The 12921-nt window shown below is 36.1% G+C and overlaps 1 protein-coding gene and 1 pseudogene across 1 annotated transcript; both read left to right on the top strand.

The window, feature by feature from the left end:
• The first annotated feature begins 1034 nt into the window (after positions 1-1034).
• LOC128593820 (vacuole membrane protein 1-like) lies at positions 1035-2240 on the top strand (annotated as a pseudogene).
• A 5672-nt stretch (positions 2241-7912) lies between these two features.
• LOC128594277 (olfactory receptor 2J1) lies at positions 7913-9089 on the top strand. The gene has a single exon (XM_053602952.1). The coding sequence runs from the start codon at positions 8073-8075 to the stop codon at positions 9006-9008; it is 936 nt and encodes a 311-aa protein (XP_053458927.1). The 5' UTR covers positions 7913-8072; the 3' UTR covers positions 9009-9089.
• The last annotated feature ends 3832 nt before the right edge of the window (positions 9090-12921 follow it).

Below are 12921 nucleotides of genomic sequence, written 5' to 3'. Positions count from 1 at the left end.
AAATTTGGAAAATTTATAAACATGTGAAAATTGAACAACATGCTCCAGAACAAACAATGGATCAAAGAAAAAAAATCAAAAGTGAAATTAAAAAATATCTTAAGGCAAATGCAAATGAAAATACAACATAACAAAACCTATGGATGCAGTAAAAAAGTTCTAAGAGAGAAGTTTATAGCAACAAATGCATTTACTAAAAAAGAAGAAAGATCTCAAATAAACCACCTAACATACCTTAATAAATTAGAAAAAAAGAATAAACTAAGCCCAACATTAGCAGAAGGAAGGCTATAACAAATATCAGAGCAGAAATAAATGACATAGAGACTAGAAAAATAATAGAAAACATCAATAAAACTAAGAGTTAGATTTTTGAAAAGATAATAAAAATTGACAAATCTTTATTAGGCCAATTAAAGAAAAAAGAGAAGACTCAAATTAATAAAATTGGAAATGAAAGAGGAGATATTATACATAATACCATAGAAGTACAAAGGATCATATCATATGAGAATACTATGAACAATTAAATACCGACAAATAGTATAACCTAGAAGAAGTGAATAAATTCCTAAAATTACCTATATAACCTAACAAGAATGAATGTTTAATTGTCCTATTTATGATCAGGTGTCCTTATAATCAGAAAGATGCCATTTATAGGTCTGTTTGGTGCCCAGTTAATTTCTCCCAAAACACCAGGAAAGAAGTTAAGTTTGAGTGTGTCAGTCAGGTGACACATATCTGCACTGCCATGATCATAGAAGTATTATTGACAATAGCCAAGATAGAGAAGGGTCCTAAATGTCCATCCATGAATGAATAAAAAAAGTGACATATATACACAACAGAACACTATTCAGACTTACAGAAAAAGGAAATTCTGTCTTTACAAAATGGATGAATTTAAAGTGCATTATGTTGAGTTCCAATTGGCCAGAGCCCAGCGGTGGGTGTAAGAGTTGGTCAGGAGCTGCTTCCAGGATCTTGAGAACCCAGAGTCAGAACGGGTAGCTCCTCAAGAGTTACTGATCTATGAAATGGCAGAGAATGGAAAAAACTGTCACCAGAGACGTGTAGCAATGAACAAGGAACAACATAATGGGAATTTCACAGAGCCCTCTTCAATGAATGAAAAGAAGAGGAGGGATCGGGAAGAAAGGCAGAATATTGTCCTGTGGTAACAGCCACTCATAAATTTGCAATATTTTTCTCTGGAAATCCTTGTAATCTTGAAGGAATGAACCTCAAAATTATGGCATCATCAAAGCATCGTGGTGTCTTTTCTACTGCTGCTTGCTGTGCTTATTAGCTATGTATTATGTTGAAGGAGCACATCAACAGTATGTCCAATGTATAGAGAAACAATTTAATTTGTATGCTGGATAGGCTTAGGAATTTGGTCTTGGAACAGGGCTGCATACCTTTCTGCTTTACCTGGGTCCACATATAGTCTCAGTTATACTAGCTGCTTATGAATGCAATTCAGTTAATTTCCCTGAACCACCCTATCCCAATCAGATTATTTGTCCAGATGAAGAGGGCATTGAAGGAATCATTTCTTTGTGGAGTATCATCCTAAAAGGATTGAAGATTGCATGTGAGGTATTGGTATAGCAATTGGAGAGTTGCCTCCGTATTTCATGTCCAGAGCAGCTCACCTGTCAGGTATTGAACCAGATGATGAAGAGTATCAGGAATTTGAAGAGGTGCTGGGACATGCAGAGACTGCACACGATTTTGCCTCCCAGGCTAAACTGGCAGTTCAAAACCTAGCACAGAAGGTTGGATTTTTTTGGAATTTTGGCTTGTGTTTCAATTCCAAATCCTCAATTTGATCTGGCTAGAATAACATGTGGACACTTTCTGGTACCTTTTTGGACCTTCTTTGGTGTTACCCCAATTGTAAAAGCAATAATTAAAATGCATATCCAGAAAATTTTTGTTATAATAACTTCAGCAAGCACATAGTGGAGCAGATGGTGGCTTTCAATGGTGTTGTCCCCAGCTTAGGTCCATCTCTGCAGAAGCCATTCCAGGAATACCTGGAGGCTCAGTGGCAGAAGCTTCACCATAAAAGTGAAAAGGGCCCACTACAGGGGGAAAACTGGTTGTCCTGGATGTTTGAGAAGTTGGTCATTGTGATGGTGTGTTATTTCATTCTGTCTATCATTAACTCCGTTGCAGAAAGTTATGCCAAACGAATCCAGCAGCAGTTGAAAGAGGAGACAACTAAATAAGCAGAGAAAAAATTTTTAACTATAGAAACTAAAATGGATGAGTTCTGCCTTAAATTGGGAGTACTCCAAACAATGAAGGAAGATTCCTTTTTCAACCTGTATCAATTTTAAAACCATTTTTCCTGAAAGCAGTTTAGTCCATATTTTGCACTGACATACTTTTCCTTTGTGTTTTAAGGTAAGGTATCCACCCTCTATTCAGTCCTGGTTGTATTTTATTAGGGTGGAATGAAATGTTCAGCAGCAAACTTAACAGAAACTGGCCTTCTTTTTGTTACTTCTCACAAGGCCCACATGATACAATTAGAGAATTCCCACCACACAAAACAAGTTCTTAAGTATGTTAAACATATCAAGCTTTTTAGGCTTGTCACAAATGATTGCTTTGCTTTTTTAAGTCATCAAAATGTATATAAATTATCTAGATTGGGTAACAGTCTTGCATGTCTATCATGGTATTATTTAATATGGTATCCTGCCCAAGTCTTCCTCTCCTACCCTCAAAAAAGGCCGTTTTATGATGCATTGCACTCCCTCTGGGGAAACTGACCTTTAAATTTTGAGACAGTATAAGGAAAATCTTGTTGGTGTCCTACAAATGAGAGGACACCATTTTTTATTCGGTATATTTAGAATGAATTCATGAAAAAACCTTATAAAGACATCTTTGTTCATTCAAAAAAAAAAATAAAGTGCATTATGTGAAGTGAAATAAGCCAGGTAATGGGAAGACAAATAGCACATTATCTCACTCCTATGTGGAATCTAAGAAAGTTAAACTCATAGAAGTAGAAAGTAGACTGTGGTGCAGAGGATGGGAAAGGGAGATACTAGTTAAAGGCACAGTTTAAGTTAGGAGGAATAAGTTCAAGAGATATATTTGCACTATATGGACACTGTAGTTTATAATAATATATTGTATATTTAAAAATTCTAAACAAGTAGATTTTAAAAGTTTTCAACACAAGAAAAATAAGTATGTGAAGTGATGGTGTTGTTAATTAGCTTGACTTAATCATTCCATATTGTATCCTTATAGCAAAAATTACATTGTATCCCATAAGTACATAAAATTATTATGTTACAATTAAAAATGAAATAATAAAAAGTTGAAATGATTTTCTAAACTTTTGTAGAGATAAAATTTTGTTTTTTTTTTGTGCAGTTTTTGGCTGGGGCTGGGTTTGAACCTGCCACCTCTGGCATATGGGGCCAGCGCCCTACCCTTTGAACCACAGGCACTGCCCAGAGATAAAATTATAACTGAATTTGAAAGACAAGAAAGCATAAATACTGTTGGTGGGATTGCAGACTAATACAGCCTCCTTGGAAAGAAGTATGGAGAATCCTCAAAGAATTAAATATAGCCCTTTCATTTGATCCTGCAGTCCCATTGCTAGGTACCTACCCAGAAGAAAAAAAATTGTTTTATCATAAGGACATTGGGACTAGATTGTTTATCACAGCTCACTTTACAATCGCCAAGATGTGGAAAACAACCCAGTGCCTATCAACCCATGAATGGATCAATAATAAACTGTGGTTTATGTATAGCATGGAATACTATTAGGCCATAAAATGGAGACTTTACATCTTTTGTATTAATCTGGATAGAGTTGGAGAACATTCTCTTTAGTAAAGTATCACAAAAATGGAACAGCAAATATCCAATGTACTCAATACTAATATGAAGCCAGTAGATGAAGTAATGCATGCCCACACAAGAGACAAACTTGATTTAATTAAAGTTGGGGGGAAGGCGGGGGGGGGATTGGTGTGCTTCTACCTAAAGGGCACGATATAAGGGTATATGGCATGCCTGCTGGGGGCAGGACACAACTACAACGGCGACCTTACCTAACAAATGCAAACACTGTAACCTAATCGTATCCTCATGTTAATCTGAAATTAAAAAAAAAGAAAGCATAAACGGTATAGAATACCTAAAGCACCTTTAAAAGAGGACCCTGTTGATAAGGAAAAGACATGTTTTAGTCTTTATGTATTTCAGTTTTTCTATTGACTGGGTCTCAAACCTCTCCTACTTTTGAACCATTGCCTTGTAAATTTGGCCTTAGCCCCATGAGAAACTGGGGGAAAAAAATCAGATGAGTCAGTAGAATCCATTCCCTTCATTGTAAATATCTCACAGTGCTGTTTCTGTGTTGGAAAAGATAAATTCACCAGATAAATTCATTTTCATCTCATTAAGACTACAACATCATGCTGAAGGTATTTCTGAGAAGCATTTTGTGTTGTGAACATCACACCATGGACAACTCCTTGAGGGGCATTAATTGCAACTTTGGGAGTTATCCTCCTGAGAGTGCCAGCCAAGGAAAGAAAATCCCATTATTCTTTTTGTTTCCATTTGCTCTGGGATAAGGAGTCCATCCCTAGATACCTTGAATGCCCTAAAGTGTTCTGCATTTTGTTAAAAGGTAGCTCTCCTGTACAAGCTCAGGTTCTTTCTTCTGTAGCAATGAAGTGCAGAGTTATTTTCAGATCTGTTATCTGCAGTTATATTTAGTACATTGGTAAAAACAGTCTAAGGAGAGACAATTAGGTTGACATTTTAAGGTTGCATGACAATCAGAGAGCCCCACATCAGTTTATACATGAGGTCATAGACTAGGAAGAGAACGACAGGAAACGTGGACAAACACAAGAAGGTCAGTACTGAAGAACGTTGATAGAGCACAGCTTAAGAACTAGATAGAGAGCTTCTATATTTCAAAATTGCTGAAAGAGTAGTTTGTAAATGTTTTTACTACAAAAAATGATATGTGAGGTGATGAATGCATTAATTAGCTTAATATAATCATTCTACAATGTATACATATATCAAAACATTCCATTGTACCCTATAAATATATACAATTATTATTCAACAATTAAAAATTAAAGTAAACATCCAAATATATTAAAAAGGAATAAATATAAAAAAATTAGAAAAATGTCTTGTAGTCATGCTACAATGGGACAAGAAGTAATAATGGGACAAGAAGAGGGTGCTAAGCTGTGATTTTTCCCATAGTGTTTGATTTAAAAGAAGAGAGAAGATATTCTATTCCATGGCTCATAAAAGCTACCTTTGATAAGGTCCCCATTTTGCTCTTTTCCACCAAGTAGAAGATCAAAACTCCAATTTTTTTTCTAAATCGGTTCCCTATTTTTTTTAGTCCCATATCTCTCATCCCTCTTTTCATCTTCAGAAGAATGCTGAAAGACTGGTCATACAACAGATAAAATAAATATCACAGCTTCCTCTTTCTTTAAATTAATGTAATAAGGAATTGAGGCAGCTGCATTATGGGAAGAAAATAATGTCTGCATCAGAGAAAGCATCCATAGTACTTAAGTTCAAGCATCTTGTGGCATATGTGCATATATTACTTCTCATTTTAGGGAAATAAAAAAATTCCTTGGAATTTTTCCATTACCTCTCAAAAGGTTAATGATCATTTATATTACCAAGAATATGGAAAGATGTTTATTCCTGCCTGAATCAGTCTCACTGACTTGGCCCAAGATCAGTGTTCCTAGATGTCTAGCTATAATTCAACTAATTAGACACCCCTTACACCTTTTCAAGGGTCCACATTACACTATATCAGCCTTTAAATGTTCTTCAATAGACTGAAGGTGAGTCTGTTGTGGTTGAATTTGTCTTTTGCCTTTTTCTATCTATCAAGAGTATGAAGGAGAGAGTTGGCTGTGGCAGGAAAGGAGCAAAGTGGTACAGCAAAGCAATTTAGGAATGTTTAAATGAGTGAGTTCCTATGTCTCATAGTAAAACGGTATCATACAAAAAACTGTATCATATATCTTCCCCATGAAAGATTTATAATGCACAACAGAAAATAAGTAACTGAAAATCAAACTATCTGTGCAAATTTGAATTTCTTACTTACTTATTTATTTATTTATTTTTTCAATTTTTATTTTTATTGAATCATAACTGTATACATTGATATGATCATGGGGCATCATACACTCGCTTCATAGACCATTTGACACATTTTTATCACAATGGTTAACATAGCCTTTCCAGCGTTATCTCAGTTACTGTGCCAAAACATTTACATTCTACATTTACCAAGTTTCACAAATACCCCTGTAAGATGCACCACAGGTATGATCCCACCGATCCCCCTCCCTCTACCCACCCCACCCCCTTTCCCACTTCCCCCTATTGTTAGATTGTAACTGGGTTATAGCTTTCATTTTTATTTTTTTGAGACAGTCTCACTTTGTTGCCCTTGGTAGAGTGCCATGGCGGCACAGCTCATAGCAACCTTGAACTCCTGGGCTTAAGCGATTTTCTTGCTTCAGCCTCCCAAGTAGCTGGGACTACAGGTGCCTGCCACAACACCTGGCTATTTTTGGTTGCAATTGTTATTGTTTAGCTGGGTTGGGCTGGGTTCAGTGTATGTGGCTGGTGCAGTAACCACTGTGCTATGGGCACCAAGTCAGAATTTATTTTTAACGAAAGCATGACTACAAGACAAATTTGTCATTGGAGTTTCTACAAAGTTCCCATATCTTTAATTATCTACTAATATTAGATAATGTTTATTCAGAAGCTCCATTATAAATTGTAGAAAACTAAAAATATGTAAATTATAAATTATGACTCAGAATTTAAATTCTATATGTTATTATCTTAAATCATATGACATTTGTAGAAACTATGTTCAAAAATCCCAGTTTGCGAGGTCTTAGCACCCTGTGATATATATTTTTTCAGTTTCAAGTATCACAATCAGAGTTCCTCTCCTCTTTTCTGCATTCAAATACCCTCCCTATGGATTTTTCCCCTTCCTACATTTTTCTTAGATTCTCTAATTCTTTTTTTGTCTCTCAATATTATATTCTCATTTACTTTTGAAAGCATTTCATCACTGATTCCTCTAATCTACTTTATTTCTTTGCTAATTAGCTTTGCTCATTTTGTGAGTATTCATGAGTTGGGAGTGCGTGCATGTTCACGTGTTATTTATACTTACACTTGCATGTATTTTTATCTAGAAATAAGCTACTAGCATACATAAACTAACATTTTGTTCTTTCTATAATCATATTCAATTCATATTTTTGGCTGATACTAACATTTTAAAGTTACTACTGGCCATGCATGGTGGCTAACACCTGTAATCCCAGGACTTTAACAGGCCGAGATGAGAGGACTGCTTGACAGAAGTTTGAGGCTGCAGTGAGCTGTGATTGCACAACCCTGAGGCTGGAAGACAGAGTGAGACACAGCCTTTAAAAAATCAAAATACATACATACATACATAAAAATGAAAGATAAAATTACTACTGTATTGCATTTTGTCATATTGGAAACTCTTATCTACACCATTGTAAGATTATGTGGATTAAGATTGCAGTTAATATCAGTGTAACCTGGCTTATTGTACCCTCAATGAATCCCCAACAATAATAAAAAAAAAGATTGCAGTTTATTTCTTTCTCTGTAACTGCAAAATTGGAAATAGCCTGAAAATGCAGAAGAGAAGAAATAAATTTAAGTTTTTTTATAAAAAAGTATTTTAAATGAAAATCGTCTTTCTGGTTATGAAATATCTTAGTTTTTGTTTATACAAAGCTAACTTAGGAATGTATAAAAAGAGCTCAGTCACTTGAGAAGTTATTGATTGTATCTTTAACAGGGCAAATATCTGAATGAAACATAAAAAGAAAACTAAAAATTCTACTGCCATGTGGCATAAGTGGAACACATTTTCCCCAAATCTGTTTGTAAATGTTTGACAATGCATGGGAAGCCTTTGACTTCATATAATTGATTCTTCAAGTACAGCAGAAAAAATGATGAAAAATAATGCAAGTTATGAAGACTTTTTTTTTCTACTGGGTTTTTCTAATTGGCCTCATCTGGAAGTAGTTCTCTTCGTGGTGATCTTGATATTCTACTTGATGACACTGATAGGCAACCTGTTCATCATCATCCTGTCATACCTGGACTCCCACCTCCACACTCCCATGTACTTCTTCCTCTCAAACCTCTCTTTTCTGGACCTCTGCTACACCACCAGCTCTATCCCTCAATTGCTGGTCAACCTCTGGGGCCCTGAAAAGACCATCTCTTATGCTGGTTGCATGATTCAACTTTACTTTGTCCTCGCACTGGGAATCACAGAGTGTGTCCTCCTGGTGGTGATGTCCTATGACCGTTATGCAGCTGTATGTAGGCCTTTGCATTACACTGCCCTCATGCACCCTCGTGTCTGCCACCTGTTGGCTGTGGCTTCTTGGGTAAGTGGCTTCACCATTTCAGCACTTCATTCATCCTTTACCTTCTGGGTACCCCTGTGTGGACATCGCCAAGTGGATCACTTCTTCTGTGAAGTTCCTGCACTGCTGAGACTATCGTGTGTTGATACCCGTGCTAATGTGCTGACCCTCATGGTGATGAGTGCCATTTTTGTTCTCATCCCTCTGATCCTCATTCTCACTTCCTATGGTGCCATTGCCCGGACTGTACTAAGGATGCCATCAACCACTGGACTTCAGAAAGTTTTTGCCACATGTGGAGCCCATCTTATGGTTGTGTCTCTCTTTTTCATTCCAGTCATATGCATATATCTTCAGCCACCATCAGGAAAATTTCAAGATGAAGGCAAGTTCATTGCTCTCTTTTATACTGTTGTCACACCTAGTCTCAACCCTCTAATCTACACTCTCCGAAACAAAGATATAAGAGGGGCAGTGAAGAGACTAACAAGGTGGGAGTGGGAGATGTGATTGAGTAATCAAGTGCCTTGCAATTGTTTTTCAAAGGGTCTTGTCCATATTTGAGGGCATTTCCCTGCTTCTTTGTGATTTACTTTTTTTTTTGTTGTTGTTGTTGTTGCATTTTGGCTGGGGCCGGGTTTGAACCTGCCACCCTTGGTATATGAGGCTGGCGCCCTACTCCCTGAGCCACAGGTACCGCCCAGTGATTTACTTTTAGTTTGCAACTCACTAAACATAGAGTAGCTCAGCCACAAATTTGTTGTTCTTTTTATTGTTTAATTCTGAAATATCCTGAGATTGTCCATAAATTTTTTGATTAATACTACATTAGTCTTTAAAAATTCTGTATTTTGGGGTGGCACCTGTGACTTAAAGGGGTAGGGTGCTGGCCCCCATATGCCGGAGGTGGTGGGTTCAAACCTAGCCCTGGCCAAAAACTGCAAAAATAAATAAATTAATTAATAAAAAGAATTCTGTATTTTGTTAGCAAATTATGGACTGTGGTTTCGACACAAGTATGTGTGTATATGTATGTGTGTACATGTAGTTGAATAATATTGAGACTATTTTTAAAATATTTGAAATGTTTCTAACAATTCATAAGCTATGGTAATGAACTGATCATCAATATATTATATATAAAGGGGGACAATATTAAAAGCATAGGCTAATGGAGTGTTTTTATTGAACATGAATTTAATTAAGCTAAAAAGTGTCACAGCAAAGGCAAATGGTCAATATGATGTGATGAATAGCATTATTTATTACATAGTAAAAATGCATAGTACTATTAATTGGCTGAAGCACACTTTTTAAAAACACTATATGTATAATTTATCCTATAGATCTATATACTTCTCACATTGAATAGTATGAACAAATACCTGTTTAAAATTATTTATTCGCTCATCTGTCCATTTATTCATCAACTTACTCTTAATTCCCTTCACTAGCTAAATCTTATTGTCTACTCTGTCCCTGATTGTGGGATTCTTTGTAACATACATGACTATCACACATTTTTTGTCTGAAAATAACTCACCCTCTTGTGGGAAAAATGGGAATGTTAGATAAAAGATGAAGTAGTTGTCCATGACTTAATTTGTCACTGCGCATAATGCCAATAAATCAAGGTAGCTTTTATTTTTTTTTGTTTTTATTGAGACAGAGTCTCACTTTGTCACCCTCGCTAGAGTGCTATGGCATCTTAGCTCACAGCAACCTCAAACTCTGGGGTTGAAGTGCTTCTCTGGTCTCAGCCGCCCAAGTAGCTGGGACTACAGGTGACTGCCACAATGCTGAGCTATTTTTAGAGATGGGAGGGTCCCACTCTGGCTCAGACTGATTTTAAACTTGTGAGCTCAGGCGCTCCACCCACCTTGGCCTCCCAGAGTGCTAGGATTACAGGCATGAGCCACGATGCTCAGCAAGGTAGCTTTTAAATAGCAAATCCAATATATTCTGATTTCTTTTCAGATCAAATCAACCTTTCACCTTCTAAAAATAACAAAAGCAAGGAAATTGGCCATCAACTCTGAAAATAAATTTCAATTGATAACTCCTGTAGGAAGATGATGCCATGAAAAGAAATAAAACAGAATACATTTAATTTACTTTAGTAGGCTTAGTTAGTGACATACTGAAGATACACTAAAACTCCTCTTTAACATCGTTTCTTTTTGCTGAATACCATTAGTTTTAAAACATTCTTTATTTTTATTTTTTCTAGCTTTATTGAGGTATAATTCACAAATAAAATTGTGTACATTCTAAGTGCACAATGTGATGATGCATGTGTATTTATACATCAATCTATATTGTGGAAATAATTACCACAAGCAAATTAACACATCTATTATCTCAGATAGTTAGCATTTCTGTGTGTGTGTGTGAGTAAGCTCTGTGAGGACAGTTAATATCTAATTTCTGAGAAATTTTCAAGTATATAGTACAGTATAATTAGCTATAGTCACCATGATCTACATTAGATCTCCAGAACTTATTCGTGTTGTAACTGAAAGTTTGTATCATCTCTCCATTCCACCCCTGGGGTAGCCCAGGGAAAGCACCATTCTGTTCTCTGCTTCTACTAGTTCAGCTTTTTTAGATTCCACTTACAAGTGACATCATGCAGTATTTTTCTTTCTATGTCTGGCTTATTTCACTTAGCACAATGTCCTCCAGGTTCATCCATCTTGCCACAAATGGCAGGATTTTCTTTTTTTTTATGGCTAAATAATATTCTATTGTGTATGTCTGTGTGTGATCACATGTTTTTAATCTATTCCTCCATCAATGGACACTTAGGTTATTTCCTTATCTTAGTTAGCTATTGTGAATAATGCTGAAATGAACATGGGAATACAGTTGTCTCTTTGAGTTACAACCCAGTGGGATTGCTGGATCATGTCATAGTTCTATTCTTAATTTTTTGAGGAACAGTCATACTGTTTTCCAGTATCATTAGTTTTTAACATTGAAAGAAAAATTTATCCATATTTTTAAATTTACTACTCTTAGTGATAGATAATAATATTAATAATCATAGGTGGGGAAAGACTCTCAAGTACACAGTAGAGGTAGGCTTCTCATCTGTATATTTTCATGGTAGTTGGAAGTATATAGATAGTAGGAACAACTTCTTTTTTTTATTTTTCTTTTTTTATTATTAAATCATAGCTGTGTACATTAATGCGATCACGGGGCACCATAATGCGATCATGGGACACTGGTTTTATAGACCATTTGACACATTTTCATCACACGGGTTAACATAGCCTTCCTGGCATTTTCTTAGTTACTGTGTTAAGACATTTACATTCTATATTTACTAAGTTTCACACATACCCTTGTAAGATGCACCGCAGGTGTAATCCCACCAACCACCCTCCCTCCACCCACCCACCCACCCCTTTCTTTCCCCCTTCTCCCTATTCTTAGGTTATAGCTGGGTTATAGCTTTCATGTGAAAGCCATAAATTAGTTTCATAGTAGGGTTGAGTACATTGGATACTTTTTCTTCCATTCTTGAGATACTTTACTAAGAAGAATATGTTCCAGCTCCATCCATGTAAACATGAAAGAGGTAAAGTCTCCATCTTTCTTTAAGGCTGCATAATATTCCATGGTGTACATATACCACAGTTTATTAATCCATTCATGGATCAATGAGCACTTGGGCTTTTTCTATGACTTACCAATTATGAATTGGGCTGCAAGAAACATTCTGGTACAAATATCTTTGTTATAATGTGACTTTTGGTCTTCTGGGTCTATACCTAGTAGAGGAATTATAGGATTGAATGGCAGATCTATTTTTAGATGTCTAAGTGTTCTCCAAACATCTTTCCAAAAGGAATGTATTAATTTGCATTCCCACCAGCAGTGTAGAAGTGTTCCCTTTTCTCACATTCATGCCAACATCTCTGGTCTTGGGATTTTGTGATATGGGCTAATCTAACTGGAGTTATATGATATCTCAAAGTAGTTTTGATTTGCATTTCTCTGATGATTAAAGATGATGAGCATTTTTTCATATGTCTGTAGGCCACGTGCCTGTCTTCTTCAGAGAAGTTTCTCTTCAAGTCCCTTGCCCAGCCTGCGATGGAATCACTTATTCTATTTTTGCTTATACGTTTGAGTTCTCTGTGGATTCTGGTTATTATATTTGTTGGAGACATAACCTTCAAATATCTTCTCCCATTCTGAGGGCTGTTTGCTTGCTTTACTTATTGTGTTCTTGGCTGTGTGGAAGCTTTTTAGTTTGATCAGATCCCAGTAGTATATTTTTGAAGCTGCTTCAATTGCCCGGGGGGTCCTCCTCATAAAATACTTGCCCAGACTGATTTCTTCAAGGGTTTTCCTTGCACTCTCTTCTAGTATTTTTATAGTTTCATGTCTTAAGTTTAAATCCTTAATCCAG

Source organism: Nycticebus coucang, chromosome 9 (genome assembly GCF_027406575.1).
Source record: "Nycticebus coucang isolate mNycCou1 chromosome 9, mNycCou1.pri, whole genome shotgun sequence".
NCBI classification, from domain to species: Eukaryota; Metazoa; Chordata; class Mammalia; order Primates; family Lorisidae; genus Nycticebus; species Nycticebus coucang.
Note: the sequence above shows the minus strand (reverse complement) of the source record. Positions and strands in the feature narration are given on the sequence as shown.